Raw genomic sequence first — 27,124 nt, 5'->3', positions numbered from 1 at the left:
CTCCTCACAAAAAAAGAAACATAACCTTTTAAAAAGTTTTTAAACTACTATGCAGTAACAGTTTTCACTCGTCAGATTAAAAATTTTTAAATACTTTCTGGGCATGAATGTGGAGAAAAATTCTACTCACACATCATTGCTGGTAATAATTTGTAGAATCTCGATTGAAGACTATTTTGGCAATACCCATCAAAATTAGAACTGTATTTTCTTTTTGACTTAGTAGTTCCATGTCTGGGACCTTACCCTAAAAATAATGGTGATAATAATACCAATAACAGTAGCAGCAGCAACTAATACAGCATTTACTGTCTGTCAGGCACTCACTCTTCCAAGTAGTTTATATAAAGGGATTCTTCGAATCTTTTCAATAACCTGAGCTCTTAAAGATAAGAAACATGAGGCACACAGAAGTTAAGTCACAGGCTCAGGGACTCACAGCTACTAAATGCTGCAGCCAGGCTTCAAATATGTCTTCAGAATCCAGGCTGTTACTTATGAGCTCTCAAGATACACTTGCACATAAGACAAATACAAAGTGAGCATGTTTTTCATAACAGCATTGTTTGAGATAGGAAACAACTGGAAATAATCCAGTATCCATTATAAAGCTTCGGTTAAATAAATGGCTATATCCACATAACGTAATACCATTTAGATGTTAAAAAAAAAACTATGAAGTGATAATGGTCTCCAAAATAAACATTCAATAAAAATCAAAGTGAAAAATGATATGTATTGCAGCCATCATTTGTCTACAAATGAGGGGAAAGAATGAATATATTTAATCTCTTTATGTTTAAAATATCTCTGAAAGAGAACACATGAATGCACACACCCTAACAAATAAGATGTCTGTGACAGTAGAACCATGTGGCTGAGCGGCAAAAGTGAGATTTCTTTGAATAACTTTTTCCTACATATCAAATTTTGATCCATGTTATTACCTATTCAAAAATTAAATAATCATAATAAAAGAATGGCATAGACCCTCCTTGGGCGTCTCTGGTGGCTCAGTGGTAAAGAATCTGCCTGCAATGCAGGAGATGCAGTTTCCATCCCAGGGTCAGGAAGATCCCCTGAAGGAAATGGCAACCCACTCCAGTATTCTTGCTGGAAAATCCCATGGACCCAGAAGCCTGGCAGGCTACAGTCCATGGGGGTCACAAGAAGTCAGGCAAGACTTAGTGCCTGAGCATGGGAGCATGGACTAACGGTCCTTAGGGTCTGTGTCACACAGGAACAAATTGAGGCAAGGTGAACAGTGACAAGTGCCCCTTTGCAACAAATTACTCTCTAATGACTAGAGAAGAATGCATAGTTATGCTTTTAATAATCACTTAATGAAACAGAAAAATTATAGTTATTAGCAGAACTGAGACAAGAACCAACTTTTTTCAGCTCCTAATATGGTCCTCTTTCCAGTATATCACACTATTACCCTTATTTTTCCCATGGCTAAAATGACTTTAAAGGTGGTGTTCTGTACACTCCAAAGACAGAGCCTATATTTTCAAGTAGGGGCTGGTCTGGTATATAATATACAGGGAGAGATTTCTTTGGTTCAGGACAATGCATTAGTAATGAATTATTCCTCAAACACACATGAAGACATTTATCAATCAGAAATTAGTTTATCAATTTAAGCCTTTCTGGTCACCTGCACATTTTTAAGTTTATATACCTTTTATCATAAGTTTAAATGTTTATTGTTTTCTATAAAATGAAATGAGTATTGATAGTGATCAGAATACATATCTCATGACATGACTTGATAAAATCGGTTCTTTTAGGGCATAAAGACCCCTGAAAGTCACTTAACATTTTTCCCATGAGTTTTAATCCAATGTGTCTCAATAGATTATGTAAAATAGTCTATTTATATATTTAAAAGAATCCATATGATTAACCAGTACTCTTTTGGTTGCTCTGAACTCAGTGTCTCTAGATGGGTCAATTCCTAAGAGGAAGATGTGGGATGTATTTTGGAATTTTTTATTTTTGCAAAGTGGGAAAACTTATTTTCTCAGCTTATTTTAGGAAAGAATATTTGTGAAAAATGAGGATTTTAAATTTATTCTTTTGCCTAAAGCAATCTGTTCAAGCAGCATATCTCTTGCAATGACTGTGTTTTCTTGTTTATTCCATTTTGGAAAAACATTATGCTAAATCACAGACATCAACTTACCTTCTTATTTTAGATTGATTTTTGATGGGGAAAAAAAAAAAGATGCTCACCTAGAGGGAACACTCAAAAGAGATATAAAAAGAATTCTGTAACATGAGCCAATGAGCAAAGAGTCTCCTAATCTTCAACTCACTCCCTTGATTTTCCTTGACGATGCTGTTACAAGGCTGTTCTAAACACACACTAAATACATTGGAAAATAATTCTCATGTCAGACAAAAAAAAAAAAAAGAACAAAAACCTAAAAAGCAAAAGGATGCATAGCGACTGTCCATCATAGACTCTGTAGGTGCAGGCAATTGGGATATTTTAGGCTGTTTTGAAATTGGAGAAAAGAGAGAATGCTATGTACTTCTTTGCAATATTTGTTTCAAAATGAAACAGGAAGGGAAAAGAGATATAATCTCTTAGGTTCTGTTTAAGGTGTTCCAGAGTATTAATTACCCCTGTAGTGATAATTGCTAAACACTGAATGCCTATTATGTACCAAACACTGTGGTAGGCACTTAACACAGATTATCACACTTAAACCACATACTTGTCCTATGCAGGTGGGAACTGCTATCCAGATTTTCCAGACTGGAAGATTATTTATGGTTTGTTGGTGATGTTGTTCAGTTGTAAAGTCATGTCCTACTCTTTGAGACCCCATGGACGGTACCAGAATCCTCTGTCCATGGGACATCCCAGGCAAGAATACTGGAGTTGATTACCATTTCCTTCCTTCCTTTCTTTCCTCCTTGTATTTCCTTCAGGGGATCTTCCCGACCCAGGAACTGAACCTGCATCTCCTGCATTGGCAGGCAGATTCTTTACTGCTAAGCCACTAGGGAACCCTGGTATGGTTTAGCTAAATTAAATAACTTGTTCAAGGTCACAGAGCTGGTGTACCAGGTTCTGAATCCAGATTACCTGCCTCTAGGTGCTCTAAATGAATCGTTAGATAAGTATTTCTTGCAACCAGTCATTGCTTTTGAATTTTCATACAGATACACATTCATAGCTCTAGTTTGTTACTGAGAAAGTGCCTCTGGGGAAACATATTCTCAATCACTTTTGTTTTTGCATAGCAAGCACCTCAGTAACTGGATAAGAAGTTAACTGATAGCAGCCCTACAAGATATTAAGTGCTTCTCAAATGGTGCTAGTGGTCAAGAACCTGCCTACCAACGCAGGAGACATAAGAGACGCAGGTTCAATCCCTGGGTCAGGAAGATCCCCTGGAGAAGGGCATGGCAACCCACTCCAGTGTTCTTGCCTGGAGAATCCTATGGACAGAGGCGCCTGGCAGGCTGCAGTCCACAGGGTTGCAAAGAGTCAGACACAACTGAAGTGACTTAGCATACAGCACACACATACAAGATATTAAACTGTTATAGATCATCATCATTGTAAATAAGATTATCGAATAGCCCTTTCTCATCCCTTTAGGTTAGGGTTTACTTCATACTCATTTCATTCGAAATTTTTAAATAAATTTCTGATAATTGAAGTTTAGTTAGAATGAAACAAATTTCTCTGTAGTTTCATGTTAGTGTAGTCGACTTATGACTGGTGTTCTATACCACACAACTGGTCTCTACTAATCCTTCAACTAAAAGTGAACAAATCGTGAAAAAAAAATAGAGCACACACACACAAAAACTAGTCACACTGAATTTCTTATTCTTACTCTAAATAAAAAAATCCTATTTTACCTCCTAAATATTTCCTGAATTTGTCCTTTTGCTCTATTATGCTTGATTAATTTAAGCTCTAAGCTCCTGATTCCAATCTTTGCCTCCCTCCTTAAATCGATTCTCTACTTCTTAGCCAGTGCTGATTATATAGAATCCAAAACTGACCAGGCTACAAGCCTCAGCATACTAAAGCACATACATTAGGTTCAATTTACTTAGCAAAGTATACAGAGCCCTCCATAACCTGACCCCTGCAACTCTTCCAACGTCTCCAGGCAATTTCCACCTCATAGGAACAATTCTGAACACTGTGCTAGCCTAGCACCCTGGTACAATGTTCAGTTTTTATTGTCTTATGATACGATCATCTATTTCTGGCTCTGCCTCTGGACATTTTCCAAGGCAGGGACTTTCTGACCTTTGTGCTTCAAATACCCAACATGGTGCCTGAATAGGGCAGCACTCAAGTGTTTACTGAAGTGCAGGCCTCTCTTATTGAGCAAAGTATAGTAACTGAATAGGTACTGGTCATTTTCGTAGACTTTTCCCCCTAAGCTTTTTCCTCAAATTCCTAAGAAATATGTGAAATTTCTTTTCTTCTCCATCTCCACCCTAGGCTTCTTCATTTCCATTTAGTGGGGAGTGAATGATTTACTATGGAAGTTCTCACACCAACTGTTAAGTTCATGCAAAGTCTTTAGCAACACAATTTTGCAGGCGATTCAAAACACCCAAGGTGAAGGAGAGCTTCAACACTGACATACATACCTGCTTAAACACTGATCTGAACCCTTGGAACACATTAACCTATACAAATGTGGATGTGTAGCACTGAGCACCACACAGCATTTCTAGTGACTACCATAATGTTAGTGGAAAATGAGAGAAACAAGAAACGTAGGGGGAAAAGAACTTTATATAATATTAGATACCCTGTGAAGAATGTATTTCTTAATTTAGGTAAACTGAATAGTCCTATTTAAAAAAAAAAATTTGAATCAAATACCATCCAGGTTACCTAAAGGGGTAGATGGTTAAATAGTATACACACATTAAAAATCTATTTTCAAAATAGTGTAACACAGCAAATCAAATGTCCAAAATGGTAGGATGGGCACCACAAAAAAAATCTCAGTGTAAGAATGTAAATGACCTGGGCAGTGGAAAAACATCTAAGTATGCAGGTTTGAATAGCACAGGTCCACTTAAATGTGGATTTTTTTCAATACAGTACTGTACAATCTGCAGCTGAAGGCACAGTGGAGAGGGTCAGCAACCCTAACTCCCGCATTGTTCAAAGGTCAGCTGTACATTGAAACAAATTTAAATGCTTTCCCTCAGCATGAATTTATTTAACTCTATTCCAGTTGCATGTGTTGAGAAAGAAGAAATTTCCACCTCTACCCTCCTTGAGTTCTTGCGGACTAATAATAAAACTGACCTAAGACAGATTAGTAGGAGAAAAGGAAACAAATTTTAATTTCTGCAAGCTGAGGTCTCAGAGAAATGGAACCCAGCCAAAGAAGGCAGCTTTTATGTTTTAGATAAAAGAAAAAAAATTTTTTTTTGGTGAGGAATTAACAGGACAAAGAAATTCAGGTTTTGGGCACTTAATTAGTGGAAACTCTAAACAGTTTGGGCTTGGGGTAGTAAATTAAAGAAGTAACAAGGTTGTTGATATGGGCTTCTCAACCTGAATTCCCTATCTTCCGCAGTTAGGGTCCTTCTATCTTTAGGTGCATGGAGTATATGTCTCACACAAGAGACTTATTTCTTGCTTTCTGTGAGACAGACGAGGGTCAGAGTGTCCCTCTTTCGTTGGCAGTTTCTTAACTTTAAAATAATCAATATGCCATTGTGGTGTTTTGGGGGTAGCCAACAGACACTAGCTCTGTTTGGGCCTAGAGCAAGAAATGGAAATGGTAGTGGCATCTCTCTGGCAATTTTCACAGAAAATGTTGACATCCTGTTCTAGCTCGTGGTAGAGATGGAAACAAAACACCAACAAAAGTGTCCTGTCTGTCTCAGTCTATTAAGAAACTATTTTGAGACTTCCCTGGCAGTCGGAGGTCCAGCAGTTAAGGCTCAGTGCTCTCACTGCAGGGGTGGGTTACAGCCCTGGCTGGGGAACTAAGGTCCCGTATGCTATGCAGTGTGGCCAAAAAATATATATATATATATATATATATATATATTTTAAGATTTCACATGTCAGAAATTCCCTCCTAAAAACTGTTTCTCCAAGAAATTCCTATATTCCCTACACCAGTTAGTCATTATTTTCTACAAGTAAAGGTTAAGAACGTGTGTAAAATCAACACTCTAAATAAACCTAAGAACTTTAATATAACAAAACTAACTAGTGGTTTGAAATATTCTCTTTCTAGAGCACTAAAATATATGTCAAAGAAAAGAAACTAAAAGACAATTCTTTTATGGGTTTATAATATGAAAATAAAGTTCTGATATGAAGCAGAAAGTAGAGTGCATTGTCAAGAAATATATCATTTGTTTTCTTATATGCTCACATATGAAAAGTAATCACATAAAAATGACATATGAAATGTAAGCTAGTAACCATAAAAATAAAATTCTATTTGTCGAAAGAATGAAACATGGTCATTAAGTACATTGTGGAGTCTGATACTAGAAAACAGATTAAAGCAAACACTAAGGTGTATGTTAATACATTCTAAGATACCATTTTAAGATATAAAACCTTGACAATTTTATTTCTAATAGGAAACTCCTATACATACTAAACATATTTAACAGCATTAAGCAGAGACAAACACTTAAAACTTTCAAGATAGAACTTAAAATCTTTAATGATAAATAAAAGTATGTTAAATTATCTTCAAATCTGAACACTTTAGAATGGTAAATTCCAGTTGAAAAATCTAATAAACAGGTAAAATTAACAAAATGATCAAGGCTTTTTAAAATGGTTTTAGCAATCAAAAGAATGTAATTATCTCAACAGCAAATAGAATATTTTGAATGGTAAGTTATGAGTTGATTCTTTACTTTAAAAACCCCAATTTACTAGGAAAAGGAAATACTATTTTTTCTTATAAACATATATTTATATTTTGAATTTCACTTCATTCAAAATATCTCTCATTCTAAGAAGAATGGAGAAACAAACAAAAAAACCCCCTAAAAGATCAGGGCCATTAAAGGATCTTTGCCTGAAACACCACGTAGCAACAGCTACACCTAGTGGTCAGGGATGAGTAGTGCAGTTATCCAGCTATAAAACGATAGTAAAAGGTAAATTCAGAAACAGCTCTTTTTCAGCTTACTTAGGGTAAGGTTTTATCTTTTACCACAAACTATGTTTCAATGAAACACTTGAGAATCTTTGGGGAACAAACGCCTTAGTTCATAAGATTGAAGCAAGCGTCCAGAATCAGTTCAGTTCAGTTGCTCAGTCCTGTCCGACTCTGCGACCCCATGGACTGCAGCACACCATGCTTCCCTGTCCATCACTAACTCCTGGAGCTTACTTAAACTCATCAGTTTAAAAAAAGTGGCTAAAATAAAACTCAAACCAAAGAGAGAACATACAGATACTTTATTGCTCACCTTTCACACAAAGCACACCTCCAGCCATTTTCTTTCACAGCTTGACAGTATTTACGTGTACAAAAACCCAGCAAGAAGCGTCATGTAGATTTCAGCAACGGTGAGTGTCAAACATCAACTCAGCCAGGCTTTTGTTTTCTGCAGCAATAATAAAGGGCCTCCTGCTCTAAGCAAAAGTCTGTCCTCTTACTTGGTAGTGCATTTCTTTCATTACAAAAAGTCTCCTGCCCAAAGCAAACTAACTTGTATCTGCTGAGCCAGTGGTTTTAACTCGTGCATAAAACAAATTTCAGTTTGCTGTTTCTTCTAGCAGATTTCAAGTAAAAATAAAGTTGAAAGAGGAACTTGTTTTGAATGGATGCAGGTCAGTTTGAATTGCTAAACTTAACTAAATGACTACATGTACTATAGGTCACAACTTAGTCTGCTTTTATAATCTTTATGGATTTTGGCCGTGTTCAAGGTTTTCAGAGTTGAGCATATGGTACTATTCTGTCAAAAGGATAAGGCTACTGAATGTGCTATCTGCAGAAGAGCTCATTTAATAGGAACTGACCTTAAAGTTCTATCATGAAGCAAATGTTGCATAACCTCTCTGAATAAAAAGCCAATCAGGGCAGAACTGTGCTTGGAAAATAGGCATCAGAATACTTTAAGGAAAACACATATAAATGGATTGTTAATATGAGGAAGGTTTCCTAGTTGTAAATCTAAAAAAATCTAGAAGAATTCTCATTTTTCAAAACTGCATATTGAAAACATGAAAACTACTTATTCAAGTAATTTCTTCAGAAAAATACGCATGTTCTGACTGTGGAATTAGTCTAAACTGGTCAGTTAAAGGCAGTTTTAATTACCTTTTAAGAAATTCTTCATACAAAGGAGAGATATTGTATGTGTTTCTCAAATAAACAGCATTATGTAAGTCCATTAAAAAAAAAAAAAAAGAACAGTATTGTATGAAGACCTACAAATGCTTATGCCAAGCAGGAATCTGCCTGTCACCGGTGGTCTCACATTAATTCAAAATCAATGCTGGATTCAGGATTCTGAAACTAAGTTTCTATTACTTGAGCTCTAGCAAAATGTAAGGTTCTATGTAGCCTCAACTAGTATAATGTCTTCCCTGTCCAAATCCAGAATGATTATACTGGTAACCTCCATGCTGGAAGTGCTGTTCAAATTGCCCCCCTTGATGATAATTCTGGCTCCCTCTTCCTCCCCAGCCTCCTCCTTGGCCAGCGCGTCCACCGCGGCCTCCACGACCCCCTCTCCCTCCACGACCACTGCCTCGATCACCGTGATGCCCACCATCTTGGTATCTATTGTCCTGCTGATATCCACCACCCTGGTATCCACTTCCTGTGTATGTAGATGTTTGGAAGCCACCATAGCCACCGCCCTGATAGCCACCACTGTGGCCACCATGATAGCCACCGGCCTGGAAACCCGCATCTCGATAACCGCCATCTTGGTAGCCACCCCCTCCTCCACTGCCTCCATCTGTCCAGCCTCCTTGATGCTTATTTCCTCTTCCTCCCCCTCGGCCACCATGGTCGTAGCCGCCACCACGTCCACCTCTCCCTCCTCCTTGTTGTTCATGACCTCCTCGTCCTCCATATGAGGAATGTTCATAACCACCTCTCCCGCCTCCTCGTCCTCCTGCTGGTTGCTGGGGGCCATCTTGCCTTTTCTGCCATGGTGGCATCTCTGGGGGTGGAGGTTCAATTTCATTGGGCCTACCTCCTCTGTCAGGAACTCTGCCCATCAACACCTATGGGATAAGAAAGATATTTTAAATTTTAAATTACTTTATTTTAAAAACATAAATAAATATGTTTGAAAGAAAGTTAAAGGTAGTCTTATCACCTTATTGATGGCACAGGCAGTCTTTTCTCTTATAGAGCCACTGCTCGTCCTTAAGATCTTTGACAAGTCTTGTCTTGCAGCCAAAAGGTGGGCAACAGAAATAGTACTTTTAGGAGATAAGACTGAGCGTTTTGGCTGGTAAACCTTCGCCAATTTTTCTGTTTGACTCTGAAAGAAAGTGTTCAAAGACAAATGTCAGTTTTCAAGATGACACAGAAACATTGATGCTAAACAAGTTAAAAGATTTTCAAAATGTTTGATGATAGGATTTACTAGGCTCCAAATGAGAGAAAAAGTTACATACTCACCACTGCTCCTATCTAGTGAAGAACTATCTTAGAGTATAGCTGTCAGACCTGCTGATACAACAAGGAATGATAAAGGGGATAGAAGGGGGTATGGAGATAAAGGGGCTTCCCTTTAAGACTGTGGAACAAAAAAGGTTTCCCATGCTATTGGTCTCAAATGCCTTCATTTTATCTATATCTTATATTTAAATAGATAAAATGAAGGCATTTCTATTATAAATAAGAAAAAGAGAGTCTACTTTATAACCATTTAGTAGAAGTACATTTAATGTATTTGCAACATAAGATCACAAAAGATGAATGAACAAAGGATATAAATAGAAAGTTTACACAAGAGAAAATAAAGTTCCAATAAATATAAAACATGTTTTCCAGATAGGATCAATAAATGCAAATTAAAGTAACCTAAATGTGGGGAAGCAACAACAAATTCTTACCTATTAAATTTGGAAGCAACAGCTACAGCTACAATACACAGGAAAATAGCACAAGAACAAAACGTAATTGCTCAGTCTGTTAGTTATGTACAGGTACTCAAATATTGATGGTAAAAGTTTAAATTATATTATGTGGAAAAGTATAAAAAGAGATGCTTACTATGATTATATATGTAAAGAAGATAATGTTAAAAATGAAAACAGCTATCGTGGTTAAGACAGTGGGATGACAAATAGCTTTTTATTTTTAAAAATTTTCTTTAATAATTAAAAGGCTAAAGAGATTAGCTTGTCTGAGAAACGCTTCCTGAATGTCTTATGTTTCATTTCCTTGTAGTCACTATTGTACCTACAGTAAGTGCTCAATCTTTAGGTGAATAGAAACAAACAAGTTTGAGAAAAGAGTTTCATAATAGCTTCAAATAAAACTGATTTTATAATGTAATTTCAAAGTGACATACAAATACATAAATTTCATTACATGAAACAAAAGTTCAAAGAGTAAACAGAAGCTCAGACATACTGCATCAGAACCCCAGGAGTAGAGTCCGTTAACGGCAGTGTTCAGACCAGAATTCCAGTGTTAATACCTGGGGTCAATGCACATCCATCAATCATTACATGCTTTTCTAGTCCAAAGTTGCAGGTTTTCATTTTTGAAGTACAGTATTATGCCAAGAGTGAAATGACTGCTATCATCAAAGATATTTTAACTAAGGACTGGTATTTCCTCAACAAGAGGCCCCAAAGAGAACAATTTATTCCCTGTGTTACTACTGACTCACTGTGAGATCTCAGGCAAAACCTTCCATTCACTTGGGTCTCCATTTGTTTTTAGTTGCAAAATGAGGGGAGTTAAGACTGATCTCTAAGACCCCTTTCCAACACTAATATATTGTAATTCAGTAAATATCTACCCCATCAATTTAGCAGCTAAATAGGACTATACTATGGTTTAAAGATTTTAGGTGAAACTAACATTTATTGTATTAGGAAGATAATGGGAGAACTAAATAAAAACATTTCTCAGTCAATTAAAGTTCAGAAAAAATCTACTTTTAAAAATGAATGCACCATTAAATGAACTTTTAACATTTTGGATCAATCTCCACATAAATTCAAGAATTAGTTCTATTTCAGGGTTCTAAGAAGGTCAAATTAACCAACGGTGCCAATTAATTACCACTTACTGATAAAATAGTAGATATTTAATAAATACCTGTTGGAATGACCAAGATCTTTACCTGGATTTTCTTATTTAAGCTAAAATAAAACAAAGTCGTACTGGATTCTCCAATTCTCTATAAATGGGTCACAATATTTGGTTCTCCAAAATCAGTATTTTTAATTTAATTTATTTATTTAATTAGCAAGTTAAACTGTTAGCTTAAACTAAGCAAGTAATTTAAAATTTTATTATTTTTAGTAATTTTTAGGTACTCTACTTTTCTCTTACAAATAGATACTTCCAGTAGGGTTTACAACATATAGCTTTGCTGAAATTTATTAAAAAATTGAAAAATAAGTGTTTTCATTATTGTTGAATGGCTACTCAGTAATTCACTAAAGAAAAACCCCTATGTGTATCTCCTATGTATTTCTCTTATAGTCTGCACTACATCTAAGCTGTGTTAAGTATGTTTAAAGATCACGTCCAGAAATCTCTCCTCTTTTCAGTGATTTAATGTGTACCTTAGCTCTGTCAGACCAGCCAAAAGACTGGACAGTGACATCCAAACGTTTTATTAGCAGCTTTCTCCGAACTTCATATTCATTGGCCACAGCTTGGTTAATTGCTTCTATCTTTTCCTGAAACAAAATTAAAAAGGCCAGTTAGAATTTAAATCTGCTTGATCCCCTATTCCAAAAGGGGAGAAACTGTTTCATTCACAACTGAATGCCCAGCACTCAGCACAAAATGATTTAGGTTATATAATAAACAGAATAATAAGTTATAATAAACTAATGAAATGACAGGCATAATAATGTCATCTCAAAATAGAATAAAGAATATGTAAGTACAAAATCCTCATTTAGTTTTCCTGTAACTCACTGTGTGGAGCTCAGCCCAGTGAAGCTTTTGGCTTGAAGGCAACCCATTTGGCAATTAGAAACATGCATCATACTGAACTTCAATTTAATCAGCTGTGTGAAATTTTTTACAAATTATGAAAGAAGTACTCCTAATGTTACATAAATAAAATTACTTTGGATAAATCTTAAGACTTACAAAAATGATTCTAAGGATGTCCACCATATTAGAGAATATAACTTCAAAGCACAAACATAAATATCCTGAGATAGGTAGATGGCTCCTTACAAAGTTTACTCAGGATGCTCACTACTCACCCAGTGGGCCGGTCCCATTGGCTTCTTCAATAAAGGCTTTCCCACATGATTAGGTGGAACTTTTGCTAATGTTTCCTTTAACTGACACAAAAACATAAATGAATGAATAAACAAATCTAAAAGTAAAACACATCCTCCTCATCTTCCCAACTCCCATCATATCCTGCCATCAAAAGAAGATTCCTGACAGAGGCAAAGGTGGAGGATGTTTTGAAATGTACAAGACCCACATGATAAAGACACTCACTTGACCCACTCCTCAGGTGTCTATGGAAGCATGAGTCAGTCCTTCACTGCACCTAGAACAGTGCCTGACAACAGTGGGCACTCAATACGTATTTGCTGAATGAATGAATGAACACACAGAAAAATATGGACTATGGATACACTGCTGCTCCCCGGCAGAGTTCAGCCAAATTTGTGCATCATGGCATCCATCTACCCCACAAGGCAAATGTAGCAATTCTTAGAGTCCAGCAGATATGCATATAGAGAATAACTCTGCTATAATAAGTATCATTCTCTTCTGTTCATTAATTTTTTAATTAAAATTGCTTGTTCCTAATCAATTATATAAAGACTCTTAACTGTTGATAATATGTAGTATAAAAACAATTCTAACTTATTTTCATGTACTAGATTATATTAGCAGTTAACATGACTAGTTTGTCGAATGAAACATGTAAGACTTGAAGTGACTGGATTAAAATCCCAAAACATTTACATCCTTTTCTGTCCAGTCAATGGGGAGAATGGTGGTAACATTTAATGATAAAGACCTCAAAATTATTAATTGCATCAAAGTTCAATGATAAAATAACTTTTAAATGGACTTAAGTCCTAATTCTCTTTACATTATTTCTAGTTTATTTCAGTTTATAAATCAAGGTGCAAAGTTTCCTTTTTGAAAAAGAAACATGCTAGTATGTTAAAAAAAAATAGTAAAATACCAATTTTTCTTGAAGGTATCTAGGATTTAAAACGCAAAACTCATTTAGTAACAATCACTTAAAAATATGTACATTAGGTTCCCATTAAGAGAAATTAACTTGCTTCATTTCAAACAACTGTAGGACTATGCCTTTAATACACTACAATCTGGTACTAAAGGTCTTACTTTTTTTTCAATCCCGCTGAAGAATTGGAACATAGTTATATTGGCTGGAGGTTTGGACATTCCTAGAGCAATACATATGCCTTTCAACTCTTGAAAGACCTCACTACCGCCTCCTTCTTGAGCTTTTTTTGGAAGAGTATTCACACAGAGCATTCTGGCAGCTTCTAGTTCTGAGATGAGGTATGCTGAAGTAAACAAAATAAGATTTCAAAATGAGATACAGCTACAATTAATAGTCATAAGTCTGGAGTCACAACTCTATAGATCTAATGATACGTAATAAAGCTGCAAGAATGGATAAAAACAAGAAAGGAAAACCATTTTTTACCTGCAAATTATGTAACACATAATCTGGTTCTGTAATTCAGTATTTAACCAATATATGTTTAAAGCCTGATTTAAAAGCAAGCAATTCTTTTTTGAAACCAAAAGATCAAGGTAGATCACATCTTAAAATCTGATTCTTGAATTTCACTATCAAGGAACTTCCAGAACATGGGTTGGCATCTGTTAACAAATTGGCAAAAGGTGGCAGGTGGCTAGTTTTCAGCAACAGTTAAAAAGGTTACATATATATATATATATGTGTGTGTGTGTGTATATATATATATCTGTATCTATACTTCTCACAACTGATACACACCAGTGATGTAACTATCCTGCCCTCTTACCTTCCAACACTCAAGGAGTCTGTTTAAGACTGGAGTGAAAGAGTCTCTTTAAGTGGTCAAAGCTTCACTTACAAGAGAAGGGGGAAGGTACTAAATTTACAAACATTCCTTTTTCATGCATGGTCTCCAGTAGCCTAATGTCACCTTCTGGCAGGTCACACAATACCCTCTTTCATCTATATTCTTCTTAATATTCCCTTTCCTCCTACATTCCTCATTCTCACCCCCTCCCCTGGAGGGGGGAAAAAAACCCCCAAAACTTTCTAATCATTTCTGGGCAGAGTCCTTTCATATCAGTGTAATTCCCTTGTTCATTGACTTCAGCCAGGTATAATGAGAGCTGCAATCTGCTTCAGATAATTCAGTTGAAGGTAAAAATATTCAATCTTATTCCTTTTACCTTCCAAGGGACATTTATATTTTTAGATGTTTAATAATCATTTGGATCTTAGGATTTCAGGTTATGTGACAAAGTGAGAACCTTCTGACAATATTAGGAAGAGAGCTGGAAAAAGACATTTTCTGGGCTCTTAAGCCCTACAGTAAGTATAAAAGAATGATCAGCCTGAATATCTCATTTCCTGTACCTAAGGTGTAATGTGAGAAGTACAGAGGTCATAATTTTAGCAGACCATTTCTGAAAAGCTGCCAAATCGTATTCTAGAATAAACAGCTAAGATTCTGGTAAGGTCATTCTAAATGGGTTTGATAAAATCTTAACATGTTCTATATAGCAAACTGCATGAATTAAAAGATCAAAATAGTAAAACCCCACTGCCATGAAAATAACCAACTGTTTTTGCAAATAAAGTTTTCTTGGAACATGGCCACACTCTAAAATTCATTTACATGTCATCTATGGCCACTAAAATGCTACAACAGTGGAGTTAAGTAGTTGCCAGAGACCTTATGGCCCACAAAGCAGAAAATATTTACTATCTGGCCCTTTAAGAAAAAGTTTGCCAACCCTTGCTCTAGAAAATCATATATATGATTTAATAAGTTGGTCTCTAAATTTGGGAAAACATAGCTCAGGCATTCACAAAATTAGTTTACCAACACAATTACCATCAAAAAGCATTAATTGTAACTGGTGTGTTCAAAATATCAGAAAAGGCACTGAAGATATAAAACACAACAAAAAAAGATTATCTCTACTGACAATCTAATTAGAAACAAAGAATATATGCATACAAAGATATTAGACTTATTATACCTAAGGGAAATATTAATATACTGACAACCACAAAGGCCAATTAAGAGCCACAACAGTTCTTAACCTGACACATGAGAGTTTTTCAGCCAGTACAGACTATTAGAGAATACACTATTCTGTGTTACTAATAATTCTAACGAGGTTGGTTATTTTCCCCCCTCAGGAATTAAAAGATTCAATTCAATGAGGTAGGGTGCTGCAAGAAGCAAGTAAAATTATAGCACTGAGATGTGACAACTGATACTTGGAAAGATGAAAAATATTTATACAGAGTGAAAAGAGGATGAGTACATGTACATAAATGCGTACTAGCATGAGAGAGGATACAAACCGGGGAATATTCAGAAAGAGGAAAGAGCAGAAGCAAAGATAAAGAGAAGGAAGGGAGCAGTGTGTATGTATGTATGAAGAATTCCAAAAGCAGAGTAAGCTTTAGTCGATTTAGTCATTTAGTTGAGGAGCAAACAGTTATATATTCTTGAAAAGCTTTTGAGGTAACAGCACATTAAAATATAATGATGACCCTGAGTCCAAAATAATAATGTTCAGAACAGCCTGCTTAAGAAACAGGAAAGAGTTAAAGGCATTTTTATAAAATATTTATATTCTAAGTGGTTTTTTATAAGCACCAGGAACAGAAACACCAAACTCTTTTTGAGCTCTCTGGAAGAATTAGCTAATTCAGGGTCCTTACTGAGCTTTCCACACAGCTGTTGTCTTCCTATGTAAGATAACATATTCTAAGTGCCAAATATCAGGTATTGGTAAGGATAAGCAGTGCTACAAAGGAAGATTCAGTGAGTATACTGTGGCTGAGCCAGTTACTGGATTACACAATTTAAAGGATAATGAACGCATGTATAAGAACCACATGCCAGCAATATCAGTATCTTAAGCAGTATCTAACAATATGCACCCATCCCCCACCCCTACACCCACCCAGTAACAATCATTTGGCAAAGGTGAAGTTAAAGTGATTTTAGAATACCTTAGTTCCTAAATATAATGGCTATGAACACATGCTTTTTTAAAAACTAAACATTCAAAATTGGAGTTGCATCATTTTTCAGAAGCCATAGTTAAGTTGTAAAGACAAACATTTGAAAGATGCTCTGAACAGTGTTTGTCATAATAAGAACTATAATATTCACTTAACCAAAGCTTAATCTAAATGTGTCTCAGAATGCTACAAAAATTCTAAGTTTAAGACGACTGGTGAGAGTTATTGGAGAGTTATCGGAGAGTTTACATAAGGCAATAAAATTTGTGAGTCTACTTACTGTTTCTCAGGGTAAAAAGAAAAATAGTAGTTAGTATATTAAAAAAAAAACATAGAAGGAAATAACTTTTCATAAAAATTTACTTCCCAAATGATGAGTAAGTACAGGAACAATCCAAATAGTATTCTAGAAATGCTTACATTGTAATTTGACATCTTTACAAATTTGAAATCCACAAATAATTACCCAGCCACAAAGAAATAACAACACAAAATACTTTAAATAATTACATTTTCCATTTACTGTGCCTAGAATGGTTACTGTCCACAAATTAAAAAAAAAAAATCAAAAAAACTTCATTACCCCCACAGTATTTTCCTAGCTGATTGTAGTGTGCTTCTGGTCTAGAACACTGATGTCTGGATGATAACTCACTTGGATAACCTCTAGCAGTACTTTTAGTCATGTCAGGTGAAGCACAGCAGGCTGAGCACCACACCGAATTTAAACCATAGACGAGTAGCAATTACAAAACGACACTGCTACCAGTGCATGAATCCACCATTAGCTTCTTAGTTAGAAATTTTAAACAAGGTTTTCTTTAAACCTGTTTTATTAGTCATGGAAAACATAAACAGAAAATAATAGCTACATTCTAGTAGCCATGAACTTACTGAGCAAAAGGAGGCAGTTCTTCTGAATGAGAAGGCGCTTGGTCACATCGCCAGATGTCAGTGAAAGATATGGACAGTTCATCTCCCCTAGTAGCCCACTCACCTCAAGCTGGAATTCTTCAGCTTCACTTGGGCCTTTTAAGAATTAAAATAATCTTATTTAACAAAAATTACTGTTTCCCCCATTGGCATAGTAATTATCTATAAATTGAAAATTTTAATAGTATTTTCCTAACACAAGTACCTTTCTCTTCTAATCCATCCTTTCTCACACTACAGCCTATTTGCTTTCTTAAACAGTTTTCATTAGGTTATTACCTTTAATGGATTCCTAAGTTCCACCTCATCCAATCTAATTTTTTCTGTTTGCCTTTGAAGATTCTTCACAGCCTCTTTGCTTGCCCTTTCCGGTATACTGGCAGGAGTAGTTCCTATTACTTGTATATAGTAGTTACCTACAACCTCCAGAAATTTTCCCTCTAGTCCCTCAGGCTGGTCTCCTCACCATCCTGGAAATGGGCAGTCTCATTTCTACCTACATGTCCTAACTTCAGTGACTCCGTGATTGATATGCCCTTTACCCTCTCCTCCGCTATTAAATCCCACATATCCATCAAAGTCCAATGGTCTTGCTCTTTGATGAAACCTTCCCCAAAGCCTGCTACACTCACCGAGTTTCCTTCCCTGTGAACCACAAAGTGAACCATTTAACTACTGTTCTAATCTCTATTTGTTTCAGTTGTGTCTAAAATTCCCATTTGAAGATGGTGAACATGATTTGTATTTCTGTCTTCTCATAACATGTCAGATACAGTGTTTACTGGCTGAACCAAGAAAAAGCAATGCTCTTCTTCCTTACTGTTTTGATAGTACTCTATCCAGTATCGCAAAGGGGTAAAATTTAACTAATACACTGACAGAGTCTCTTGATTTGACTCCCTTTTCTCACCTATAAAATGGGAAGAATGCATTATCAGTGTTTTGCAAGCTGTGTTCTCTGAACTTTAGAGTTTCAAAGAACTCTGTTAGAGGCAGCTGGAGAAGAGACAGCTGTGCTCAGAGCACTCCCTCTCAACTTCAACTAGAACACCATACTTTTACCTGTTTTGTATTGACTTCTATATGTTTTCATCTGAACAACAGGGCTCCTGGTTATAAACAGTTACCGTCTAGTATTAACTGTTTTCAAAGGCACCCGCAGTCTCTGAAATGTCAGGGAAACAGGCAATGTAAAGAACACTGGCTCCCAAACCTGACTGCTGGGGACTGAAGCCTGCCTGTATCACTTATTGGTTGTGTGACCTCAGGCAAGGGACTTAACCTTTGTGCTACCTTGTTTGATGTATAAAAGGAGGAATAAAAGCAGCCTGGTAGGGTTGCCCTGGGGTTTAAATGAGTTAACACTTGTAAAGTGCTTAGAATATGGCCAGTGCTCAGTAAGTGTAAGCTGTTGCTACTACTTTTACACTATACTCTCCTTAATAATTAGAGCTGGATGCAACTAACTATACACATTAAATATACTAAATACATAAGAGTAAGCTCTTCAAAATTGGATTCCATAGCGGGGGATTATGTGTATAGTTTTCCACAAGGGTAGGTTAGCAAGTGAGCATTTTTCTTTGTTTCCTATTATGGGTTTACCTATGATAGGAGGGAACCAGGGTGTGGAGTGTCAGGTTCCAATTTTGATTCTTTCACAGCATCAAAACTAGTGCTAAAGCAGTAACAAAATTGGCAGGTAAATACCAAACAGCTCTCCACACCATAAATCTCATGATGATGGATCTGGTTGTGATGAACCTAGTGATACATTCCTATGATACAGAAAGTTCCTTAATAAAGTGTTTTTTCTCCCCATGTATAACAGAATTATAATGCATTTACATGTTATATATACTTCTGGAATTTGGTAATCCTCAGAGAAAAACACCCCAATTTCTAGTTTTGGCCACCAACTCAAGATCTTACAATTTTTACAAAGAATGAAAAGTTCATATATACTCTGTCTCCAGTTTTTTGATCTCAGTAAAAGGGTCTTTTCCATTTCCACAAACAGCTGTAAACCTACATTCTGGTTTTTCAACTTCAGAATTACCTTATCTATAAAAACAATGGAGGGGAAAAAAAGCATTGTTTCCTTATGAATTTTTTTTTACATTTATAAAGAATTTGAAATTTCAGTTGTAGTACTGATAGTGTTCACTCAAAATACAAACTTCATTTTTATATTTGCACCTAAAACTGAATGTTTACTTACTGTTAGTTGCTTGCACATTTTCCTCTAGTTTACAGAGCACTCTTAATTCAGACACCAACCAAGCACAGAGTTTGGTAAACTCAGGGGAACTGGCTCCAGCAGTGACGGCCTGAGACAGAGCGCCATCTTCTAACAATGGACCCTTGTAACTGGTGAGTAAGAAATTACACTTCAGAAGAACATAAAAAAATCACATCTAATATGTTACAAATACAATATATTCACATTTTATTTGTTTAATCAAGCAATGATTTAATAAAGCTACAATGACCAATCTCTAAACTTGCATATATAAATAAACCATTAAAAAAGCAAGTTAATCCCTTCAAAATATGTGAATACTGAATAGACTCAGGTACTAGTAAATTATGTCAACCTCTGTACATTTTCGGAGAGCTCACTGTACAAAGGTTTGCTTTCTCACTTTAATTAAATCAGCATTAAAACCAGATTATAAGTGATAAATTATACTATAGTTTGGGCTTCCCTGGTGCTCAGTGGTAAAGAATCCAACTGCAATGCAGAAGACATGGATTTGATCCCTGGGTCGGGAAGATCCCCTGGAGAAGAGCAGGGCAATCTACTCCAACATTCTTGCCTTGAGAATCCCACGGACAGAGGGGCCTAAAGTCCATAGGGCCACAAAGAGTCTGACACGACTGAAGTGACTGAACATGCACACATGCATGCCATAGTTTACTGTTTGAGAAATAAAACTTAGATGTCTTTTCTAGAAGATATTCCAGAAATTAGAGGTTTTAATAATTTTCTTTAAAAGCAAAAACTTGCCAATTATTATTTCTTTCTTCTATATTTAATGATAGTTAAAATTAGTAAGACATACTAGTACCAGAGAAACGTCAAGATTAATTTAATAATTGCTGGCAAATTGATGTTTGGGTGAACTGGTGCAAATGAATCCCAATCCTTTGTAAGGGATTCAAATGTAATTTTAAAAAATTATTAAATGTTTAGATACTCATAAAAGACAACAGTAACAATGAACCTCAATCTAGAAAATAGCTAGAATTAAGTATTTTGTCATTCTCAAAGTCATTTAAAAATATTCTTCAGAAGGTTATTTTATCTTTTAAATGTAATATTGATAAATACTTATTAAATATGCTCAAGGTAGTTCGATATTTAGAGGTACAGAAATGCCATTCAGTTCTTTTTAAAATGTAACTATATGCTTACATATTTAATGGGACAGAAGAAACCTCACACACAAAAATGAGGTTATATAAAGTATAGTCTGACATCTACATTTAAAATCAATTATTAGACAGTGAAATAAAAAAAAAAAACCAGGCCTAGAAACTTCTCCTCCTGTTACACATTTAAACTTATTAAGTTTTTCCTGCAAGTAATTACTGAATTCCTACTGTGTACCAGGCTAAAAATAAATGATTGTCATTTATTTCTAATTGTTGCTGTTTTTCACTTGCTCAGTCTTGTCCGACTTTTTGTGACCCATGGACTACAGCACACCAAGCTTCCCTGTCCTTCACTATCTCCCAGTGTTTGCTCAAACTCATGTCCATGGAGTCGGTGATAGTCATCCAACCATCTCATCCTCCATCACCTACCTCTCCTGCCCTCAGTCTTTCACAGCAAATCCTTGAAAAGTACATGTAATTTAATTAAGGCTAAATTTTAATGGCTGAATGCCACCAAACTAGGCAGTTATACGTTAAAATTTATAGTCAAGTTTTCAGAGTATCCCACGGTTTACACTACAACCCATCTCCATGATTTATTTAACTAGAGTTATTACAGTGACAATGACTTTTATAGTACCCAAGAGAAGAAAAACATAGTTAACAGAGAATAAAAGAACAATAATGAGAAGAAGCGGCATCAATCACTTAATTGTTAAGGGACCTCTATCCATGCAGAGTGACTATATTTAAAAAAGGTTTACCTCCATCCTCTCTCTACTTCTCCTTCATCACTAATCTTAAGTGTTCTTCCAGGAAGCTTAGGACTTGTTTCCTTTTCCAGTTTTCCTTCCCCACTTCCTCTCCTTTTCCTGGTTCTCCTCAGTTCTCTTCACAGCATGTTTTCACAGTGTAAACTTCAATTCTACCTCACTCTCTACCCTTAAAAGCTCACACCAACACTGTCAACAGAACAAATGTTCCTCAAAAATGTTTGCTGAATGGTTTCATGTCTGAAATCTAGCAGTTTAAAGTTTGAGAGACCCACCAAAAAGACACCATTTCACTGAGGGTGACTTTTAAATAGGCCCTCATCAAAGAAATAAGCCACCTAAAGCCTGGAATATTCATGAAAATTCAGAGCAAGTTCCAAAGAAAAGTACAATGACAATTCACATTGACAAAAAAAGATGATAAGCATTACCATTTCCTTTCCTAAAAATCCGTGCCAGGACAAGTTACTTAAATAGGCAGATGTTGGGAAACCTCATGGTATCCGTTCCCAAATAAGAAAGGTTTTCCACAGCAAGGTAAAACCTAGGGGAAGGTTTTGGTAACGGACTTGATACTTTATACAGTTACCTAAATCTGTTTTTCTTTTCTTTCTTTTTTTGGGAATACCATATCTATAAGCAAATATTTAATCATACAGTTTGTTTCTGGAACCACATTTAGCCCAAGAAATTCTAAGTTCTCAAGTTTTAACTGAGCACCCTGAACTGGGTGACCCAGTGAGATAAGAAGCCCTATTTCCAGCTTCTAGATATTAATGAATTATGGTCCGGTAACTGTCATGGGGAGAGACAAAATGCACAACAAATACACAGAGACTTGGTGGGTGAAGATGGCCCTAAGGGAAAGGGCTAATGGGGCTCAATGAAGGAGTGTCAGAATCAAGGGAAACTCCCCATGATTCCCACGAAGGTGGCGACAGGTTAGGTGCACAAGTGAGCTGGCAGGAGGAACGGATGCAGCGCACAGACTTGTGGCTGAGGGAAGCCTGGGTGCATGCAGACATGACTGGGCAAAGGAGATTTTTTTTTTTTTTTTGAGAGAACTGGGGTGGTGTAGGAGCAGGGGCTCAAGACAGGAGCTGGAAGTTTGGAGGACAAGTAGGAAAACAGAAAATCAACTTTGGCAACCTCCAGAGTGAGGGGGTAGGGCGAGGACAGGGAGCAAGGAAAGGAGCTCAGGGAGGGTGGTGGCGAGAGCCAGACCCAGACAATGACACGCATGACTGACAAACGCTGCGGGAAGGTCGGCTGCAGGGCGCACAGGGCAAGCCTAGGGGCGTCGCAGCCGGAGGACCCCAACCCGACAGGGCAGGTAGTGGACGCAGAATTGGGGTCCCGGAGCTACAGGGAGGCGACAGCCAGGAGCCACGGGTTGCGGCGCGGAGAGGCAGGTGTCTCTGACTGAGGCGGAGAAGGAGTTCCCGAGGGGTCTGTAGTGTGGGGGTTTGGGAGACCGGTGCCCTGGCAGTCTTACCCCAGATCTTCCAACGACTCCAAGATGTCAGTCTCCATGAGGTCACACTCCATGCTACTGTGGTATTCAAATTTCCGAGTCGTCAGGCTCCCCTCTTCGCCGGCAACGCGTACACTCGCGCATGCGCTGCCTCTCCGGAACCTCCAAGTCAACAGCTGGCGCCTCAGCCCCTGCACTGCGCATGTCTGGAGCGTGCGCAAGAAACTTGGTTCCGCCTGTCGCCCGGCCCCGGCCGGCTAAAGGATGGCCAGGTGACACCTTTTGCACATGCGTATTGCTGAATAGTGAAGCCGGCGGCCCCAAGAAGGGCAGGAAGTCTGGCTGCGTGGCAGCTGGGCGTGGGGACTTAGGCGAGGCGGGGAGCGCGCTAACTTTCTCTAATTGGTGTACGCATGTGCGAGTCGTGGGGCGAGGCAGGTGGGGGAGGATCGTCTGGGGTGGAGGGGTCCCATAACTTGGCTGAGTGCTGGCTGAGAATGAGTCTTTGCATCTCGAAGAGTTACCAGAGTGGATGTCTGCAGCCAGCTGGCATTTTGTAGCTTTAGCTGTGGGTCATCCGTGCGCTCCGAGATAGTTCCTTAGCTTAGGGGTAGACGGGCCAAGTGCCAAGAGAATGATAGAAAACTGGATTTCCTTGTGGCTGCAGTAGTTGTATTTCAGCGTTACGGAGGAGTCGACTTTCCCTTGACACGGCTTAAGAAAGTTGTTTCATTCCCTCCCTTTGCGTTCTTGACTTATTAAGCTCTTCCCAGACACTAAGCATCTTATTTTAAAGCGGGGAGGGAGGTCAGAGGATGTCTTCATTCCATATCAATCTCAAGTAGACTAAAATATCTTTAAATCCACGCAGTTTTGAAAGTAAATACATTTTTTGTTGTACTATTATTGACTTGGCAGAATGTGACACGGTTCACAATTGGTTGTTTCTTGGCATGTACTGGCTGGGTTTGTGCTTAGAAATTATTGAAAAAAATGAGAAAAATTGTATTCAAAGTGATGATATATTTGGAAAATTATATTTAACTATAAATTGGCATATGGCACACTATGTAGGCATTTAATTAAAGAGTTTTCACATTGGTCCTAGTAGATTTAATTTTGCAATTCTTAAACGTTTTCGTGTCTGATGGATAAATGCTTCCCACCCTTAATAGTAATTTTTAAAATTATTTTGCACCATCTGGAGTAGAGGGAAGGAATTAACATTTATTATGTACCCAGTATGTTCTTGATGTGGTATTAATGCAAGCACAGTAAGTCTATATGAGTATTACTCCCATTTTACAGATGAGGATACTAAGGGCTAGGTGAACCTAATGGTCTGTCAAAAATGGTACTGCCAATAAGGAACTGGCCTTTGAAATGGAGTTACCATAGACCTTACCTGAGTAGTCCAATAAGGATTTACAAGCAGGATATGAAAAGAGGAATATCTAGCTGGTTGAATAAACAGATTATTTATGTTTGTGTATTTTATATGTAATTACAATAAAAATGGAATAATTATTCTCATTGGGTTGTTGAAGGTGCTAAACAAAAGTAATTCTCAGTGCTAAATCAGTTTAGTGGGGAAAAGATTTCATTCTCTACTCGCTTTTCTTTTTATAATTTTTATTTTATTTATTTGTTTGGCTGTATCAGCCTTCATTGCCATGTGGGCTTTTTTCTGTAGTTTCAATGATCAGGGTCTACTCTAGTAGAGGTATGTGGGCTTCTCATTGCGGTGGCTTCTCTTGCAGAGCACAGGCTCTAGGGTATGCGGGCTTCAGTAGCTGTAGTTTCTGGGCTCTACGGGATTCAGTAGTTGGAGCTCCCAGCACAGGCTCAATAGTTGTGGTATAGGGGTTTAGTTGCTCTGCAGTTAATGGAGTCTTCCTGGATCAGGGATTGAGTCTGTGTCTCCTGCATCTGCAGGCAGATTCTTTACCACTGAGCCACCAGGGAAGCCCTTGACTCACTTTTAAGTGTAAGTTGTAACAAATACTATTAGTGAGTGAACAAGTGATGGCTCCTCTAAATATATTATTCTTCTCTATCTAATGCAAACTGTTAGAGTAAATGAAGGGTAGCCAACATAAAGTTTGTTTTTTTTTTTTTTTAATATTACTTAAATCTATAAGGGACTTTACTGCAATACTTTTAAGAGTAAATATTGCTGTCATTTCTACAGGATCTAATAGGATTCTTTTGCATTTTAATTTTGAAAATTTTATATTTGTATTGTAGCCTGGATATCTAATGACGTCATTTGAGCTAAATTACATGAAAAAACTGATCTGGGAGGAGGGAACCATGATTTTTGCCTCAGTTCAATTTAAGTAAGAGTTCTCTTTAGAGTTTTCTAAAGTCAATTAGATTATCATTAAGAGATAAGTTTTCTGTTTAGAAGGTGTTCAACTAGAAATGATGAATAATAGTTTGAAGTCCAAACTTTCCAAATATCCTTGTAAAGAGTAAATATATTCTATACTTGTTGGAAAAAAAGTGTAACAGGGAAAATGGAAATGAAAATTGAATTTAGTTTTCAGAGGAACATCCTTTTATGTCACAACCTTAAAGACGATTATAGGTGAAGTTTTGAATTATGTAGTAGTTAAATTTTTTTTTGCGGCTGAGATTGTAAGGGTTACTTTTAAAATCCATACAAGGGTAGTTTTTATAATGACAAATAAATTGCTACTAATTAGAATATAAGATTTGTCATAGAGTGATTTCTCAAAGCTGGTTAAACAGGCACCTACAATTAATTTTTTTTCCCCTCAGTTAAAAGAAGTTGAAAAATTACAGCATTTTCCACTTTTGATGAATTTGCCCTTAGAATAACTCTCCAACAGGAGAAAATAAGAAAACCCCTAGATTTGCTTATGTTGCTCATGAAATTAAAGTTTGTATATGCTATTTAATAAAGTCCTTTTCAGCATGCATACTGAAAACAGTACTCCCCTCCCCTAAATATTAGCATGTAGAATTAATCTTGTAGGGTCTCAAATACTCTTTTAAGTATGCCTTGGAGAGATTGCAGGTTTGGTTCCCAACAACAGCAATAAAGTGGATGTTACAATAAAGGGAGTCTCATGAATTTTTTGGTTTCCCACTGCATATAAAAGTTACATTTATACCATACCATAGTCTATTAAGTGTGCACATTATGCCTTTAAATGTACATACCTTAATTTAAAAAATACTTTACTGCTAAAATCTGCTAACCATTATTGAGCATTCAGTGAGTCATAACCTTTTTGCTGGTGGCGAGTCCTGCTTTGATATTGATGGCTGCTGACTAATCAGGGTGGTGGTTGCTAAAGTTTGGGGTACCTGTGGCAATTTCTTTAAATAAGACAACAAAAAAGTTTGCCACATCAATTGAATCTTTTACATGATTTCTCTGTAGCATGCAAAATTGTTTGATAGCATTTTACCCACAGTAAACTTGTTTCAAAACCAAAGCCAATTCTTTCAAGCCCTGTCATTGCTTTATCAACTAAGTTGATGTAATATTCTAAATCCTTTGTTGTCATTTCAGCAATCTTCACAGTTTTTTCCAGGAGTAGATTCCATTTAGGAAAACACTTTGCTTATCCATAAAGAGTAACTCCTCATCTGTTAAAGTTTAATCATGGGATTGCAACAATTCAGTCACATCTTTGGGCTTCACTTCTAATTCTAGTTCTCTTGCTTTTCCCCCCACACCTGAAATTATTTCTGCTGCTGAAGTCTTGAACACCTTGAAGTCATCCATGAGGGTTGAAATCAACTTCTTCCAAACTCCTATGCATGTTGATATTTTGACCTCTTGCCATGAATCACAAATGTTCTTCATGGCATCTAGAAGGGTGAATCCTTTTCAGAAGGTTTTCACTGTACTTTGCCCAGATCTTGCAGAGGAATTGCTAAGTCAACCACAGCCTTACAAAAGGTATTTCTTCAACAGTAAGACTTGAAAGTTGAAATTACTCCTTAATCTATGGGCTGCAGCATGGGAGTCATGTTTCCAGATATGAAAACAACATTCATCTTATTGTACATCTTCAGATTTCTTGGGTGACCAAATTCATTTTTAGTGAGCAGTAATATTTTGAAAGGAATCTTCTTTTTTTTTTTTTTCTGAGCTGTAGACCTT

At 36.8% G+C, this 27,124-nt stretch overlaps 1 protein-coding gene across 1 annotated transcript; it reads right to left on the bottom strand.

Moving 5' to 3' along the window:
* Positions 1-7,425: 7,425 nt before the first annotated feature.
* FAM98A (family with sequence similarity 98 member A) lies at positions 7,426-23,163 on the bottom strand. The gene is made up of 8 exons (XM_061155611.1): positions 23,005-23,163; positions 19,577-19,725; positions 17,317-17,451; positions 13,536-13,720; positions 12,419-12,499; positions 11,762-11,878; positions 9,325-9,492; positions 7,426-9,229 (listed from the first exon to the last, which is right to left on the bottom strand). The coding sequence occupies exons 1-8, from the start codon at positions 23,055-23,057 to the stop codon at positions 8,561-8,563; spliced, it is 1,557 nt and encodes a 518-aa protein (XP_061011594.1). The 5' UTR covers positions 23,058-23,163; the 3' UTR covers positions 7,426-8,560.
* Between the last annotated feature and the right edge of the window lie 3,961 nt (positions 23,164-27,124).

This window comes from Dama dama, chromosome 11 (assembly GCF_033118175.1).
Source record: "Dama dama isolate Ldn47 chromosome 11, ASM3311817v1, whole genome shotgun sequence".
NCBI classification, from domain to species: domain Eukaryota; kingdom Metazoa; phylum Chordata; class Mammalia; order Artiodactyla; family Cervidae; genus Dama; species Dama dama.
The sequence above is the reverse complement of the archived record's forward strand: the minus strand, read 5'-3'. Positions and strand labels throughout refer to the sequence as shown.

Bases quoted from the DNA above. Each gene is read 5' to 3' on its own strand.
- FAM98A (XM_061155611.1), bottom strand. From the start codon at position 23,057: ATGGAGTGTGACCTCATGGAGACTGACATCTTGGAGTCGTTGGAAGAT. The intron at 19,726-23,004 runs GTAAGACTGCCA...CTTACTCACCAG, and splicing joins GAGTCGTTGGAAGATCTGGG to TTACAAGGGTCCATTGTTAG. The intron at 11,879-12,418 runs GTGAGTAGTGAG...ATTTTGTTTCAG, and splicing joins CAATGGGACCGGCCCACTGG to GAAAAGATAGAAGCAATTAA.